The sequence below is a fragment of the Ictalurus furcatus genome, chromosome 13 (genome assembly GCF_023375685.1).
Source record: "Ictalurus furcatus strain D&B chromosome 13, Billie_1.0, whole genome shotgun sequence".
NCBI classification, from domain to species: domain Eukaryota; kingdom Metazoa; phylum Chordata; class Actinopteri; order Siluriformes; family Ictaluridae; genus Ictalurus; species Ictalurus furcatus.
The window spans coordinates 5191189-5204419 of NC_071267.1; the positions used below are offsets into that span (position 1 = coordinate 5191189).

The window sequence follows — 13231 nt, forward strand, 5'->3', positions numbered from 1 at the left end:
AGTATGACTATGTCCCTGTGCACAAAGTGAGGTCCATGAAGACATGGTTTGCCAAGGTTGGAGTGGAAGAACTCAAGAGTCCTGCACAGAGCCATGATTCAACCCCCACTGAACACCTTTGGGATGAACTGGAATGCCTACTGCACCTAAGGCCTCCTTGCTGCTTAATGAGCAGATCCCCACAGCCACACTCCCAAAAGCCTTCCCAGAAGAGTGGAGGTTATTATAATAATATGGAATAGGATGTTCAAAAAGCACATATGTGTGTGATGGTCATACATTAGTACAAGCGCTAACTTATTTTGGTACTTAAAAAAAAATACTTAACTTTTGGTACTTGTTAACATTACTTATGATAAATAAAAGTAAAATAATAAATAGTTAATAAATGCATTACCGCTGTTAAAGACTATGCCATGCTCATCCTAGCACTCTTATTCACAAAATGTTCATAACCAACACCTCATAACCTTCAACAATGTTAGTATTGTTTGCCTTCACTCTTCTATCTCTGTATACAGTAATGATTTATAGTCCCATTATACAATATAACTCAGTAGAGGATGTGTTCCTTTTTGAGTTCTTTTTTCATATTTTCCCTGCCACTATTGCTCATGGCTTGCTCATAAGTAATCTTCAGATTAAAGATAAATTAATTGGGAAAAACAACATAAAGTGTCTTATTAAGGTTTTGGACCGCCACTGGAACAGCTTCAATGCATCCTGGCATCAATGCATCTGAAAATGTTTGCCTGGTGCCTGTGAAGCCCACTGCATAAATTTGCATTATTTTCATTCTCATCAAACAATTTAGTGAGCCCTTGTGCCCTGTGGAAGGGGATATTATCATGCTGGAAGAGACCACACCCATCAGGATAGTAATGTTTTATCATAGGACAAATGTTATCAGTCAGAATAACCTTGCATTAATCTGTAGTGAGTCTACAAATGAGACAAGTGGACCCAAAGTATGCCAGCAGAATGTTCCACACAGCATAACAGCCACATTTTCCAAATTGTTAAAAGCTTAAGAATAAGCATGAACTGAATTAAATGGTACAATTCTTGCAAACCTGCTTTCTTTAAAAAAGAAGAATGAATGAATCCGAGCATGAGCTTAGAATTGTCAAATATACTTCTCTGCAATCTTATGATCTTATTTGTTGACCAAAATCATAAACACATCCAGTGCTGACTAGAAATCATCTCTTAGATGTATCTTAGGCCACTCCACCCACAGAAATTCCTATATTACTTTGACTCATTTTAATCCTTGGCAATCTGTCAGAAATGAGTTCACGCCACAGTAGTAACAGAGGGTGTTACCCAAACACACATTCTCCACTTAACATCTGGAAACATCAACAAAATAAACAGCTACAGTGGCCATGATGCATTTTTATAAGAAGACATTGTTTTTTTTCTTTAAAACCTACAATTTAAGAAACACTGAAAACCTGTGTTTTTCAGTGGTTAAATATATAGTACTTAAGTTAGTCTTTCCTGTCTTGAGCCCTGTGTGCCTTGGTGTTTTTCTCTCAGAAACATGACAGAAACTATTCTTTTAAATGAAACAGGACCTCAGAAATTTCATTGCAGCACCCTTCACCCTTCTCTCCTACCCACACACATGCACACACACACACACACAAAATATGTTCAAAAATATCATGGAAGGAGCAACACAGATGCACGCTGGGAAATGCTTTCTGCATTTCCCACCCAGTTCTCCAGAATTCTGTTAAAATGCCACATTAAGCTCTTCCTCTCCAGCCAGTGCTTAAATCAGAGGAAAAACAGAGCACTATTCTCATCATTTCACAAGTAAAACATGAGGATCACACATCTGCTTTTTTCTGCTGCCTCTTACGCATGTTTGGATGCTTCCTCTTTCTCCGTGTCTGTCATTTACACACAGTCTGTGACCGCATGTGTCTTTGACCAGAGACTCCGTCTACATGGGAAATGGGAAGGTGCAGCTGGAGCTTTGCCAAGAAGCAAGAGTAGCATGCTGCTCCTGTGCTCCAGTCAGAAGAGAGCAGAAGGGCATGGTCTTAGTCAGCCACTAAACAGAGGGACACACACACACACACACGCACACACACACAAACATGTGTTGGCTCTATCTCCGTCGACCTGAGCCCAAAACCACAGGGGAACAATTCCGTGTATGTATGCTGGAGGGGCCGCATTAAAGGACAAAGCAACAGATGTATCTGAAAGACTGGAAGAATTAGAAGTCCTATAAATCCATATAACTCAGCATGCTGGAGAACTACAAGACCTTCTCAACAACTGTGACCATCTCGATCAAGTGAGGCTGTTCTGAGCTCATCTTCCCCACTAATGGCAAGAATGAAGAGGGACCGGTTCCTGTTGGCCATCACCTTCATCATCATTCTGACAGTTGATGTCTACTTTGTTCTGCTTCCCAGGCTGAGAGCCTGGTATGACTATTCCAGGGGTGGCTGTAACTGCAATGGGGTTAATGGTAGTGTTGGCTATACTGAACAGGTCCCTCACAAAAAGACATTGAGTTCCTACCTTGTCTCTCAAAAAGGATCCAAGCTGAAGAGGCTCTTTAGCCATCCACTGTATAATATTCATCTGCCAGAGCTAACTCCGGATGAGATATTGCTTGAAGAAGAGGAGCTCATGGAATATTACAGGAGGAAAGTGACCCGCTGGGAGAGGTGAGTGCAAATTATGAATTTACCCAGTGTTAACAAAGTGAAAATTTAACTTTTGGCCCCAAACATGCTGCATTGTTTTTGACTGTACAATATTATGAAGACTGTAGATTATTAACTATTATAGATAAGGAGCATTAACAGAGACATGCATATTGCAAATATAAGCATATGTTGCTTGGGTTCATTCTTTCAGACAGCAGTTGCCACAGCACCACAATACATATATAATAGACAGTTATATAATTTAGTTATGCTTCATTTGACTTGTATAATGATGTTATACTTTTGTCTGTCCTCTGAAAGAAAATGAATATAATTGGCAGTTCCGGGTGGGGGATGAATGTTGCAAGGTAAAGTAAGGTGACTGCTAAACCAACAACTCTGGCTGCAATCTAAATAAACACACCATAGTGCCTGGAACATGATCCTCTAAAGAGTAACACTGAAGGCATGATGCCTTTTTAAAATGCTAAAATATGTATTACATCCAGTTACACCTTAACATAAAGGACCATCTTTCAGGGTACGGTGGCTATATTAAAAAATTGCATTTCAAAATGCAATTAAAATATATGTTCAAACATTGAAATATTTACGTATTGAAATATTTAATACCCAAAGCATTTTACTTCAAAATCCAAATTTTTCCAAATTTGTATATGTTAAATGTGTGAAATGAGCCAAATAAGTCCATAGGAGCATTTTGCAGATTCTATTTCAAAAGTGAAGGAAGTCCAACATACTCTGACAATGGGAAAATTATTTAAATTATATTTGATGGCAGTTCATATGGTTAGCTGTCAAAAGTTTTCTTATGTTTTGGTTGTTTAGCTTTGCCAACCAATGAAAAACTAATTTAGATTGTTTTGAGCAAACTCTAGCCTGTGATTTGTGGATTGAGGTCAACTTTACTGATTGCAAGAGTTCCCTGAAGCACCCAAAAAGCAACTTGTTGAGAACTCATGGCCAGTCACAGAATTATTTGTAAATTTTTGTGCTCACTGTTTGGTGAGGAAGTCAACATCTTAGCTAAATTCAACTACCTCACCATATCCAGGTCTCATCTGGAAAAAGAGTGAACGTATACCTAGAATGTATACCTAGCTTGTAAATGTGCTAAAGTAGGTTTGATAATTGATGATCATGACTGTTTACGGTGTTTTGATGCATGCACACTTATGACTCTCAGCTTGTGTGTAGAAAAAAAAGGCAACATATTTAGAGATGTCACGTTGACAGATTTTTGGGCCAGTTAGCAAATATTTGTAGCCAGATGGATCAATAATTTGAGGCAATGGTGCAAGGTCTGCCAGAAAACAGCTTGATTATATACCCTCCATGTTGTAAATCACCAAAGAACCAAGACATTACTATGGTCATGGACATCCAAATGTGTGTAAAACAAAAAGGTGAAAAAATAACTTTTTTATGAGCGTAGCATCCAGAATGTCCCTGAAAACAATCCTTAATAAATCCTTAATAAAAACTTCTAAATAAAAACTATTCTGCCAGGGAAGATTTACTTGCATCAGATAATCTACGATATTATCCTAACAATTTCCAATATTGTCTTGGAAAATTGCGGATTAAAATAAATTCCTGTAGTAATAATGCCCTTCCTGATATCTTTCAAATATTGGGTTTACACCAACAAAGATTTACACCAACACAAACATTGCAAAAACTATATACAATGGTATTTTTAAAAGTTAGCATATATAAGCTAAAATATCTTCTCCACAGACAGCAGAAGTTCTACATTGAGGCCGCAGCAGCATCGAACATCTCATTGCCAGAGCAACCTGTAAACTTTGATCCTGATTCTAGCTGGCTGCAATTCCATTTGGGGATCAACCGTTATGCACTGTATTCCAGAGATGACCAAAACATTGATAAGCTACTGCAAGATATGCATAGTGCCACTATCATTGGAGCAGGTGGTTATTTGTCCATTGCTAAAATATTGATGATTGATAACCCATAATGGACATTTGAGTACACTACCAGTCAAAAGTTCTGAATCACTTGTCATATATCATGACAAAAATCATGTCATGATACTATTCACTATACATTTATACATATATCATGACATTATTCTATTCACAAATCTTATACAATCTAGTAGAATGTATATATAACATAAACCACACACAACAATGCTTTTGTTTAGTATTTATTTCTTTTTACCTTTATATAATAATTTGTCCTTAATGTCCACACCTCGAGTTGATTACTGCCCTTCAAAAAAAAGAAGAAGATTAAATTTCATATTGACATATTTATTCACATAATGCTTTATGGCTTTTTACAAATGATGGGAAATGTACAGTACTGTAAAAAAGTATTTGCCCCATCCTGATTTCTTCTGTTTTTGTGTATATCTCATAATTAACTGTTTCAGAAATTAAAACAAAATCTAAGATAAAACAAAGGCAACCTGAGTAAAAACAAAATACAGTTTTTAAAATGATAATGTTATTTATTGATGCAAAAAAAAAGTTATCCAATACCAGCTGGGCCTGTGTGAAAATGTATTCGCCCCCATAGTTACTAATTCCCCAAATCTATGAAACTGCATTCATAATGGGGTTCAGCTGGACTAGACACAACCAGGCCTGATTACTGCCAGTCCTGTTCAATCAAATCAATGGTTAAATAGAACTTTTTCCAACATGAAGTTGGTTAAAAGGTCTTACCCAGTTACACATTATGCCAAAGTTGAAACAAATTCCAGAAATGATGAAGAAGAAGGTGAAATACATCAGTCTGGAAAGAGTTACAAAGCTACGCCTCAAAGGACCTACAGGCCTCTCTTGCATCAATAAAGGTCACTGTTCATGACTCCACTATCAGAAAGACACTGGGCAAAAATGGCATCCATGGAAGAATGGCGTGGTGATGCTAACACAGAAGAACATTAAGGCTCATATGAATTTTGCCAAAACACACCTTGATGATCCTCAAACCTTTTGGGAGAATATTCTGTGGACTGATGAGTTGAAAGTGGAACTGTTTGGAAGACAGGGGTTCCTTTACATCTGGCATAAAACAAACCTAGAATTCCACAAAAAGAACATCATGCCTATGGTCAAGTATGGTGGAGGTAGTGTGATGGTGTGGGGATGCTTTGCTGCTTCATGGCCTGGGCAACTTGCAATAATTGAAGGAAACATGAATTCTGCTCTCTACCAGAAAATCCTAAAGGAGAATTTCCAATCGTCAGTCCGTAAGTTGAAACTCAAGCACAAATAGATTATGCAGCAAGACAATGATCCAAAGCATAGGAGTAAATTCTAGTACTAGAAGTAAGTGAAAGACTGATCTCCAGTTATCGGAAGTGTTTGGTTGCAGTTATTGCTGCTAAAGTTGGCTCAAACAGATTTTAAGTTTAAGGGGGCAATTAGTTTTTCACATTGGTGCTAGGTGATAGCTAACTTTTTTGCTTAAATAAAACATAAATAAATAAAAACTGTATTGTGTGTTTACTCAGGTTGCCATTGTTGTATGTTGTATTTTGTTTGAAGATCTAAAACAATTTAATATGAGATATACTCAAAAACAAAAGAAATCGGGATTTGGGCAAATACTTATTGCGATCATTTTATTACAATACTTATTCCAATCAAGCTGTATCTGAAACAAAATGGAGTTCATATTAACTTTGATTCCAAACTTTTCCAACAATTCCGAACTTTTGAATGGTAGTGTCAACATAATTACTAATTACCATGAAATAATGTAGTACTCTGAGCAAATATAAATTATAGATCTAGTGTACCTGAAAATAATGGTCCTTAAAATAACACGATGGGTTTCTGAAAACCTACAAAAATTCAGACAAGATTCCAGTGCATTTAATCTCTGTATGATATCTAAAATTATTAAGACTTAAAAGTCTAATTGATGTCTTCAAATATTTTAGATTACACTCAAGATGAAAAAGCTTTAAAGGGAGCATGTGACTGCTCGCAAGGTAAGTTTTTAGCTCTTTCTGTTCAGCTATAACCTGACAGGGAGACTTCAATAATATTTGGCAGCAGAAATCAGCTAACCTGCTCTAACTAGCAGTGCTTTTGTCTTCTCAGTTTTGCCTTAAGAGACTCTAATGTTACAAAAATCAACAGCTCATCTTGCAACAAGAAATTACTATTTCCTTTGTTTAGTCTAAAAATAAGAATTTGTAACCCAGAGGCAAATAAAAGAAACAGAAAAAAAAAATCCTTTAAAGGTGCTGGTGTAGAGCAAATAGCGGCTGAGTTTCGAAAGAATGAGATTATGGCACTGTGTCCTTTTATCGCAGCTACTGGCTGGGGCACAGTAACCTAAAAGTTACAAACAACTGCCAAGTGAAAAACACTTGCCCTAGAGAAAGGACTTATTCAGCCCTGGAATTGTAGATAGTGTAGCTTCACAAACACATTCTACCAAATCAAAATCACATACACACCTACAGTGGGATAAAATTTAAATGTCTAATCATTTACAAAAATGAGCTAACATGACTAACAACAGAGACACACTGATTTTACACATTAACACATTAACAGTTTTATACATTAATATTTTTGCCTGGGGCATTCACTGCCTTTATACTATTTCTCTTGGGATTCAACATGTTGTACTTGACTTTGAACTATTGATTTGCATCAGTTCCTGAGTTTCTTGATGTGAAGCATGGTTGTAAACTGTTGATATGATATGATATGATATGATATGATATGATATGATATAAAATACTAAAAGGAGGTTAAAAACAGTGCAGTTTCATTTGGAGCCAAGGAATGCTACAACCGCAGACAAAAGCAAAGAACAGGGCATACCAACCACCAGTTTAAATAAAACCCAGCCCTCTGTAATTAAGCTATCACTCCCAGGCCATAAAGAGAAATTTAAACCTCTAACATTTGTTCTGTTATGCATTATGCCAATGCAGTCAGCTATGTGCAGAAAGGAAAAATAAGTATGTATGTGACTCACTACGTGAATGTGTTTAGATAGGACACTTTGCATAGAACAAAAATACCTTATACTGGATAACAATAAGCGACCTTAATATATAATAAAGGTGTGACAAAAAATAATGATCTCCTTTACTTATCCCCACAGTGGTTAAGCCAAGTGGCCATCACTTGAAACTTGCACTGAAATTGCAAGACTTTGGGAAAGCGATGTTCAAACCTATGAGGTAAGCCTAAAAGTAAAAAGATCAAATAATGTATACTTGATGTGTGATTTTATAATGTAAGAAACTGTAAATGACTGGTTTCAGACAGGAACGACATGAAGAGACACCCAAGGACTTCTTTTATTTTGTTGACTTCCAGAGACACAATGCAGAAATTGCCTCTTTCCACCTGGACAGGTTTGATACTTGTTTTTTGTTGTTGCTTTGAAAGGTCATTCAAATTAACAATCAAGCATAATATTTGACTCTATACATAAATGCAACAGTACTTATCTATCCCCTCTGAGCTCCAGTTAATTAAAAACAAAAAGATACTAATTTGGCTGGCAAAGTCCCTAAGACTCTAAAATAAGTGTTTATTGAAAAGAGTCTAAGCTATAATGAATGTCTCACTGTGTAATCTATGCCTCAGATCCTCCTCAGGGTGTGGCAGTCTTAAATACTAAAGCTGCATAATTGCTGTGTCACCCACGCACACTTAAAATTACCAAAGAGGGAGGAATTGTTTCTTAAAGCTGCAAGTAAATAAATACATTTTCAATTCAATTCATTTCAATTTTATTTGTATAGCTCTTTTAACAATGGACATTGTCATAAGGCAGCTTTACAGAAATATATAAATTCAGGATATAAATTTTAAATGTGTATATTTATCCCTAATGAGCAAGAAAGAGGAAACGGTGGCAAGGAAATACTCCCTCAGACAATATGAGGAGAAAACTTTTAGAAGAACCAGACCTAGAAGGGAACCCATCCTCATCTGGGTGACACCAGATAGTGCAATTATAAATAATTCCCTTCTATAACTGTGTACTACATGGCCAAAAGTGCAATTGTGTAACCAGGGAATTCATTACAGTTTTAACATGAAGTCTATTTTGTCAAAGTTATCAGCTGTTCACTGATGGAGACTTGAGTGCAAAACTGTTTATGGCAACTACAGTCCTAAAGCTATCATAGCATTTGTAGTGCTAAGAGAGAAAGCTCTGCCCCCTGCTGTAGCCTTCACTATTTGAGGTACTGTAGAAAAAATTGCGAGCAACTTTTGATCAAAGTGGGCGTGGCGGATCATCACCAAAAGTTTGCACAGTTACTACGGGTGTGAGACCATTCAGTGCTTTATAGGTCAAATGTAGTACTTTATAATCAGTTGCAAAATTTGATTGAGAGCCAATGCAGTGTAGATAAATAGTGATGTGGTCATATCTTCTGATTCTAGTTAGGACTCTTGCAGCTGCATTCTTGACTAACTGAAGCTTGTTTATGCACCTACAGGAACAGCCGAATTATTACAATAATTCGTCCTAGAGGTGGCAAAAGCATGAAGTAGTTGTTCTGCATTGTGTAGTGACATTATATTTCTTATCTTAGCAATATTTCTGCACCAGAGTTTCACAGTGAAGGGAAAATATGAAGATGAAACATACACATTACATTGAATATTAGAGTGCTTTTATTATAAAATGTAGTCATTACTGAGTAAAAAATATATATCTCAGGTGAAGGAAAATATGCATATGATGTGGCATATAGAATTCATGCCAAGTCAGTTCATTGAGTCACTAGTTGGTGTTCAAGGGAACAAGCATGTTAGTGGTTTAGCCATATGAAATGTGATAGAATTAGATAATAAGTAATTGTCAGATTGTTTTTTGAAAATTATTTCCAATGACTTAGCTTAAATTTTTAACTACCCTCTTTTTAATACCTTTATTATACTGCATGCAAGTAGATAAATTCACATCTTATAATTCCACTGCTTTAAAAAAAATTCAGCCAAAATTTTATTTGTCTTTTTTCATCCACTGAAATATTGTTGTGTAATCTGTCCTGCTCAGAGTCCTTGATTTCCGGAGAGTTCCACCTGTCGTTGGGAGACTCATTAATGTCACAGGTGAGGTATTGTACACCACCTACAACGAGGAGCTCCGTAGTGTCTTCTTCACCTCGCCAGGCAAGTTCTTGCATGCGCACAGAAATGATAAATAAGCATTTGCTATTTCTCTTATACTTTTAGCCAAAGATACCTAATCTGTGAAAAATCTCTGTGAAACAATATAGACAGCAACCCTATTGTTGACAAGAATCTTGTATCTTGTATATAAAAATGTATATTCTATTTTAGTTTAATTTACAATTTACTTCTTTCTTTCCTCGTCAGCTAACAACACGTGCTTCTTTGCCAAGTGTTTGTACGTGTGTAAGACTGAATATGCAGTGTGTGGGCATCCAGACCTTCTGGAAGGATCCATGTCAGCCTACCTACCTGGATTGAGTGTAGCACCCCGCATTTCCATCCCCAGCCCCTGGATCCGCTCTTATACCTTTACTGGAAAAGAGGAGTATGCTTAATTCTGATGATTAATAAAGCAATAAGTCAAGGACTTCTAACATGGGATATAAAACATGGAGTGACATATTTGGGAGTGATAGCTTACCTAATAGTTTATGGTTTTAATGGGTTGAACCCTAAGTAATTAAGCTGAAGTTGCAAGACTTTGGGAAAACCCGTCACTATGCTTAATCCTGACATTAATATAAAGAAATTATTCAAGGACTGCAAACATAGTAATCAGTGGATGAAAATAGTGAATTCACATATTTGAAAGTGAAAGCTGGGTTTGATGGGTTGACCTATTTATTCTATTTATTATACCTATTTATTAATTCTAACTTGGCTCCCGAGTGATACAAAAGAAAAGATCTCAGATGAAGCACATGTTAGCCTTCACCCTACCCGATTGGTTGGTGGGTGGGAATTGACAAATGATCAAATTGGGGAGAGGGGGATTCTAAATTTGTTTGTGGACACCTGACCATCACAATCATATATATGCCTTCCCCAAACTGTTGCCACAAATTTGACATCTGTCTTATTATTTTAGATGGGAAGTAAATCCATCATACTGTGACACCATCAAAAGACTATACCCCTACAGCTCTGGAAATAGACTACTGAATATCATTGACATGGCCATATTTGACTTCCTTACAGGTATGTAAACACAACTTGTTCAGTGCTACCCAAGATTTAGATGCATGACTAACTACAGCTAGTATTCGACTGCACTGTACATAATGTCTTATCATTAGCTATTACTACTACAAGACATTCATAACAATATACAGTATGTTGGGTTATCCAACTTTTTTCAAGACATAGTGTGCAAATAACAGTCTGTGAAGCATGTAAAGGACATAATGTTGTTTTCTCTTTTGCTTTATTATTTTAGGAAACATGGACCGGCACCACTATGAAATTTTTACCAAGTTTGGTGATGAAGGTTTTCTGCTTCACCTTGACAATGCGAGAGGGTATGCTTTTATTCACAGTAAATTGATTGGTGCGGTTTTTTTTTTCTTTCAATCCAACCACTTATATTTGCTTGTGTCACAGGTTTGGAAGACACTCCTATGATGAAATGTCAATTCTGGCACCACTGACCCAGTGCTGCATGTATGTATTTCCTGTACAGTTACAGCATATACACTTCACCTTCATAAATAATTACTGAGAAAAGGGAGTGAAGGAAAACCCATTGGAGGTCTCTATGGCGCAATTCTGGCAAACAGCAAAAAAAAAAAAAAGAAACAATTTTTTGGTTTTGGCCAAAATATTTTTTGACACCTCAACTTCAAACCTCAACTTTTGACACCTTATCTTTAAAAACACAAATATAAAGTGTCTAATTGAATACAACTATTTTCATTACAAATATATTAACAACTTGAGAGAAAAGTAAAATCTTGAAAATATTTACATGAATTGCAGAGTATTTGGTTGGTCCCCGTTTTGCTTTAATGACAGTGTGCACTTGAGCTGGCATAGACTCCACGAGTTTGTGCAATCCAAATAATAGTTATGTTAATGGTCACACAAGGATATTTGTGGAGCTTCTTTATGCCAGGTGCAGAGGTGTGAGTAACAAAATGACAGTGACTACAATCACCTTCGTGTTTTATGTTTGTTTTCAAATGGTCTTTTTTATCACTGATATCATATTTATCATATTTTACCAAAAAATTATTTATTTAAATAAATCATCAATAGCCAAACTTGCACAATAAAACAAAAAATAATAATAATAAAAAAAAGTGCACATTTTTTGTGTCCAAGGTTTTGACCTGAACAAAAATATTATTCATCCAGAAAGAAAATAAATGAAGGATAGCAACACTTGAAAACATTTCAGTGAATGAACATAATAGCTCTCATGTTATTAACTGCTTTAACCTTCCTCTGATTATTCTTGTGGTATCTATTCTCTTTCAGAATCAAGCGCTCAACGTTGCTGCGGCTGCAGCTGTTGATGCAACCAGAGTATCGTCTCAGTGATTTGATGAGAGAGTCTTTGGATCGAGATCCACTTAGACCCATTTTGACTGAGCACCATCTACAGGCTCTTGATCGGAGACTGGAACGTGTGGTCAAGTCTGTGAGTAGATGTGTGAAGAAGCTTGGGGAAGCCAAGGTGGTGGTCACAGACTTCATGGAGGCCTCCAGTGCAGCTACAGAGCGAAACCACAAAATAGCAGGTGATGGATGATGACAAGAGAAAAAAAAAGGAAACATGTATATATATTTTTAAAAAAAGAAGGGATCATAGACTTTATGGAATAATCTGGTAGATGTAAACAGAGAGGCCAGGGCAAATACAGGAGATGGATTAAGACATGTGTGATAAAGAACAGAGGGATCAAGCCAAGGAATTATGGGAAAAAAAAAACACTGGATCACTGACTCATGGATGTTCCTCGTGATTCTGGTCTGTCTGAGCAAAACCTTTTATATTTAATTTCATCACAGTCGCCTATGGTGGGGAAATGGGTAAGTGAACAAACACTATTTGTAGATGTGCACATATTGTACCAAATTGTTGCACAATGGACACTTTACTGTGGGGAAAGCTGTTTTCAGAATCGTAAAATTGACAGACGACATCATGTTCCTGAGAAACGGCTGTGGGATTTGTGATGTACTTTTCAGGGAAACACATGTTTGCGTGGAACTTTCAAACATTCCCCTGATTATCTGCTTTTTTCTGCAACATTTTAAACAAATACTCATTAGGGAGAGAGAAAGACAGGACAGAGAGCAGTGAAGAGGTTGATTTCCCCAGAGAAAAATATATGCCATTAAAATGTCTAAAACAGATTGGATTTGTGGCTTTCGGTCCAGACGGCAAGCAAGCATATAATCCTTGGCTGTCTCTTCGCTTCTTGTCGGCTTTCAAGTGAAATCTCAAACCTGCCAGAAAAAACTATTTACAGGCAACCCTTCCTCTGCCAAAACTTTGTTCCAACTTGTGGTATGCATTTTTATTGCAACATAAATGTCAAAGGTAGAAGG

At 36.6% G+C, this 13231-nt stretch overlaps 1 protein-coding gene across 1 annotated transcript; it reads left to right on the forward strand.

The window, feature by feature from the left end:
- The first annotated feature begins 1824 nt into the window (after nt 1-1824).
- Nucleotides 1825-12478, forward strand: fam20a (FAM20A golgi associated secretory pathway pseudokinase). Its single transcript, XM_053639747.1, has 11 exons — nt 1825-2693; nt 4437-4630; nt 6619-6669; nt 7803-7881; nt 7966-8058; nt 9720-9835; nt 10043-10223; nt 10767-10876; nt 11115-11196; nt 11279-11338; nt 12155-12478. Exons 1-11 carry the CDS (start codon nt 2347-2349, stop codon nt 12426-12428), a joined length of 1587 nt encoding a protein of 528 aa, XP_053495722.1. The 5' UTR covers nt 1825-2346; the 3' UTR covers nt 12429-12478.
- The last annotated feature ends 753 nt before the right edge of the window (nt 12479-13231 follow it).

Bases quoted from the DNA above. Each gene is read 5' to 3' on its own strand.
- fam20a (XM_053639747.1), top strand. From the start codon at position 2,347: ATGGCAAGAATGAAGAGGGACCGGTTCCTGTTGGCCATCACCTTCATC. The intron at 4,631-6,618 runs GTGGTTATTTGT...CAAATATTTTAG, and splicing joins TGCCACTATCATTGGAGCAG to ATTACACTCAAGATGAAAAA. The intron at 10,224-10,766 runs GTATGCTTAATT...TTATTATTTTAG, and splicing joins ACCTTTACTGGAAAAGAGGA to ATGGGAAGTAAATCCATCAT.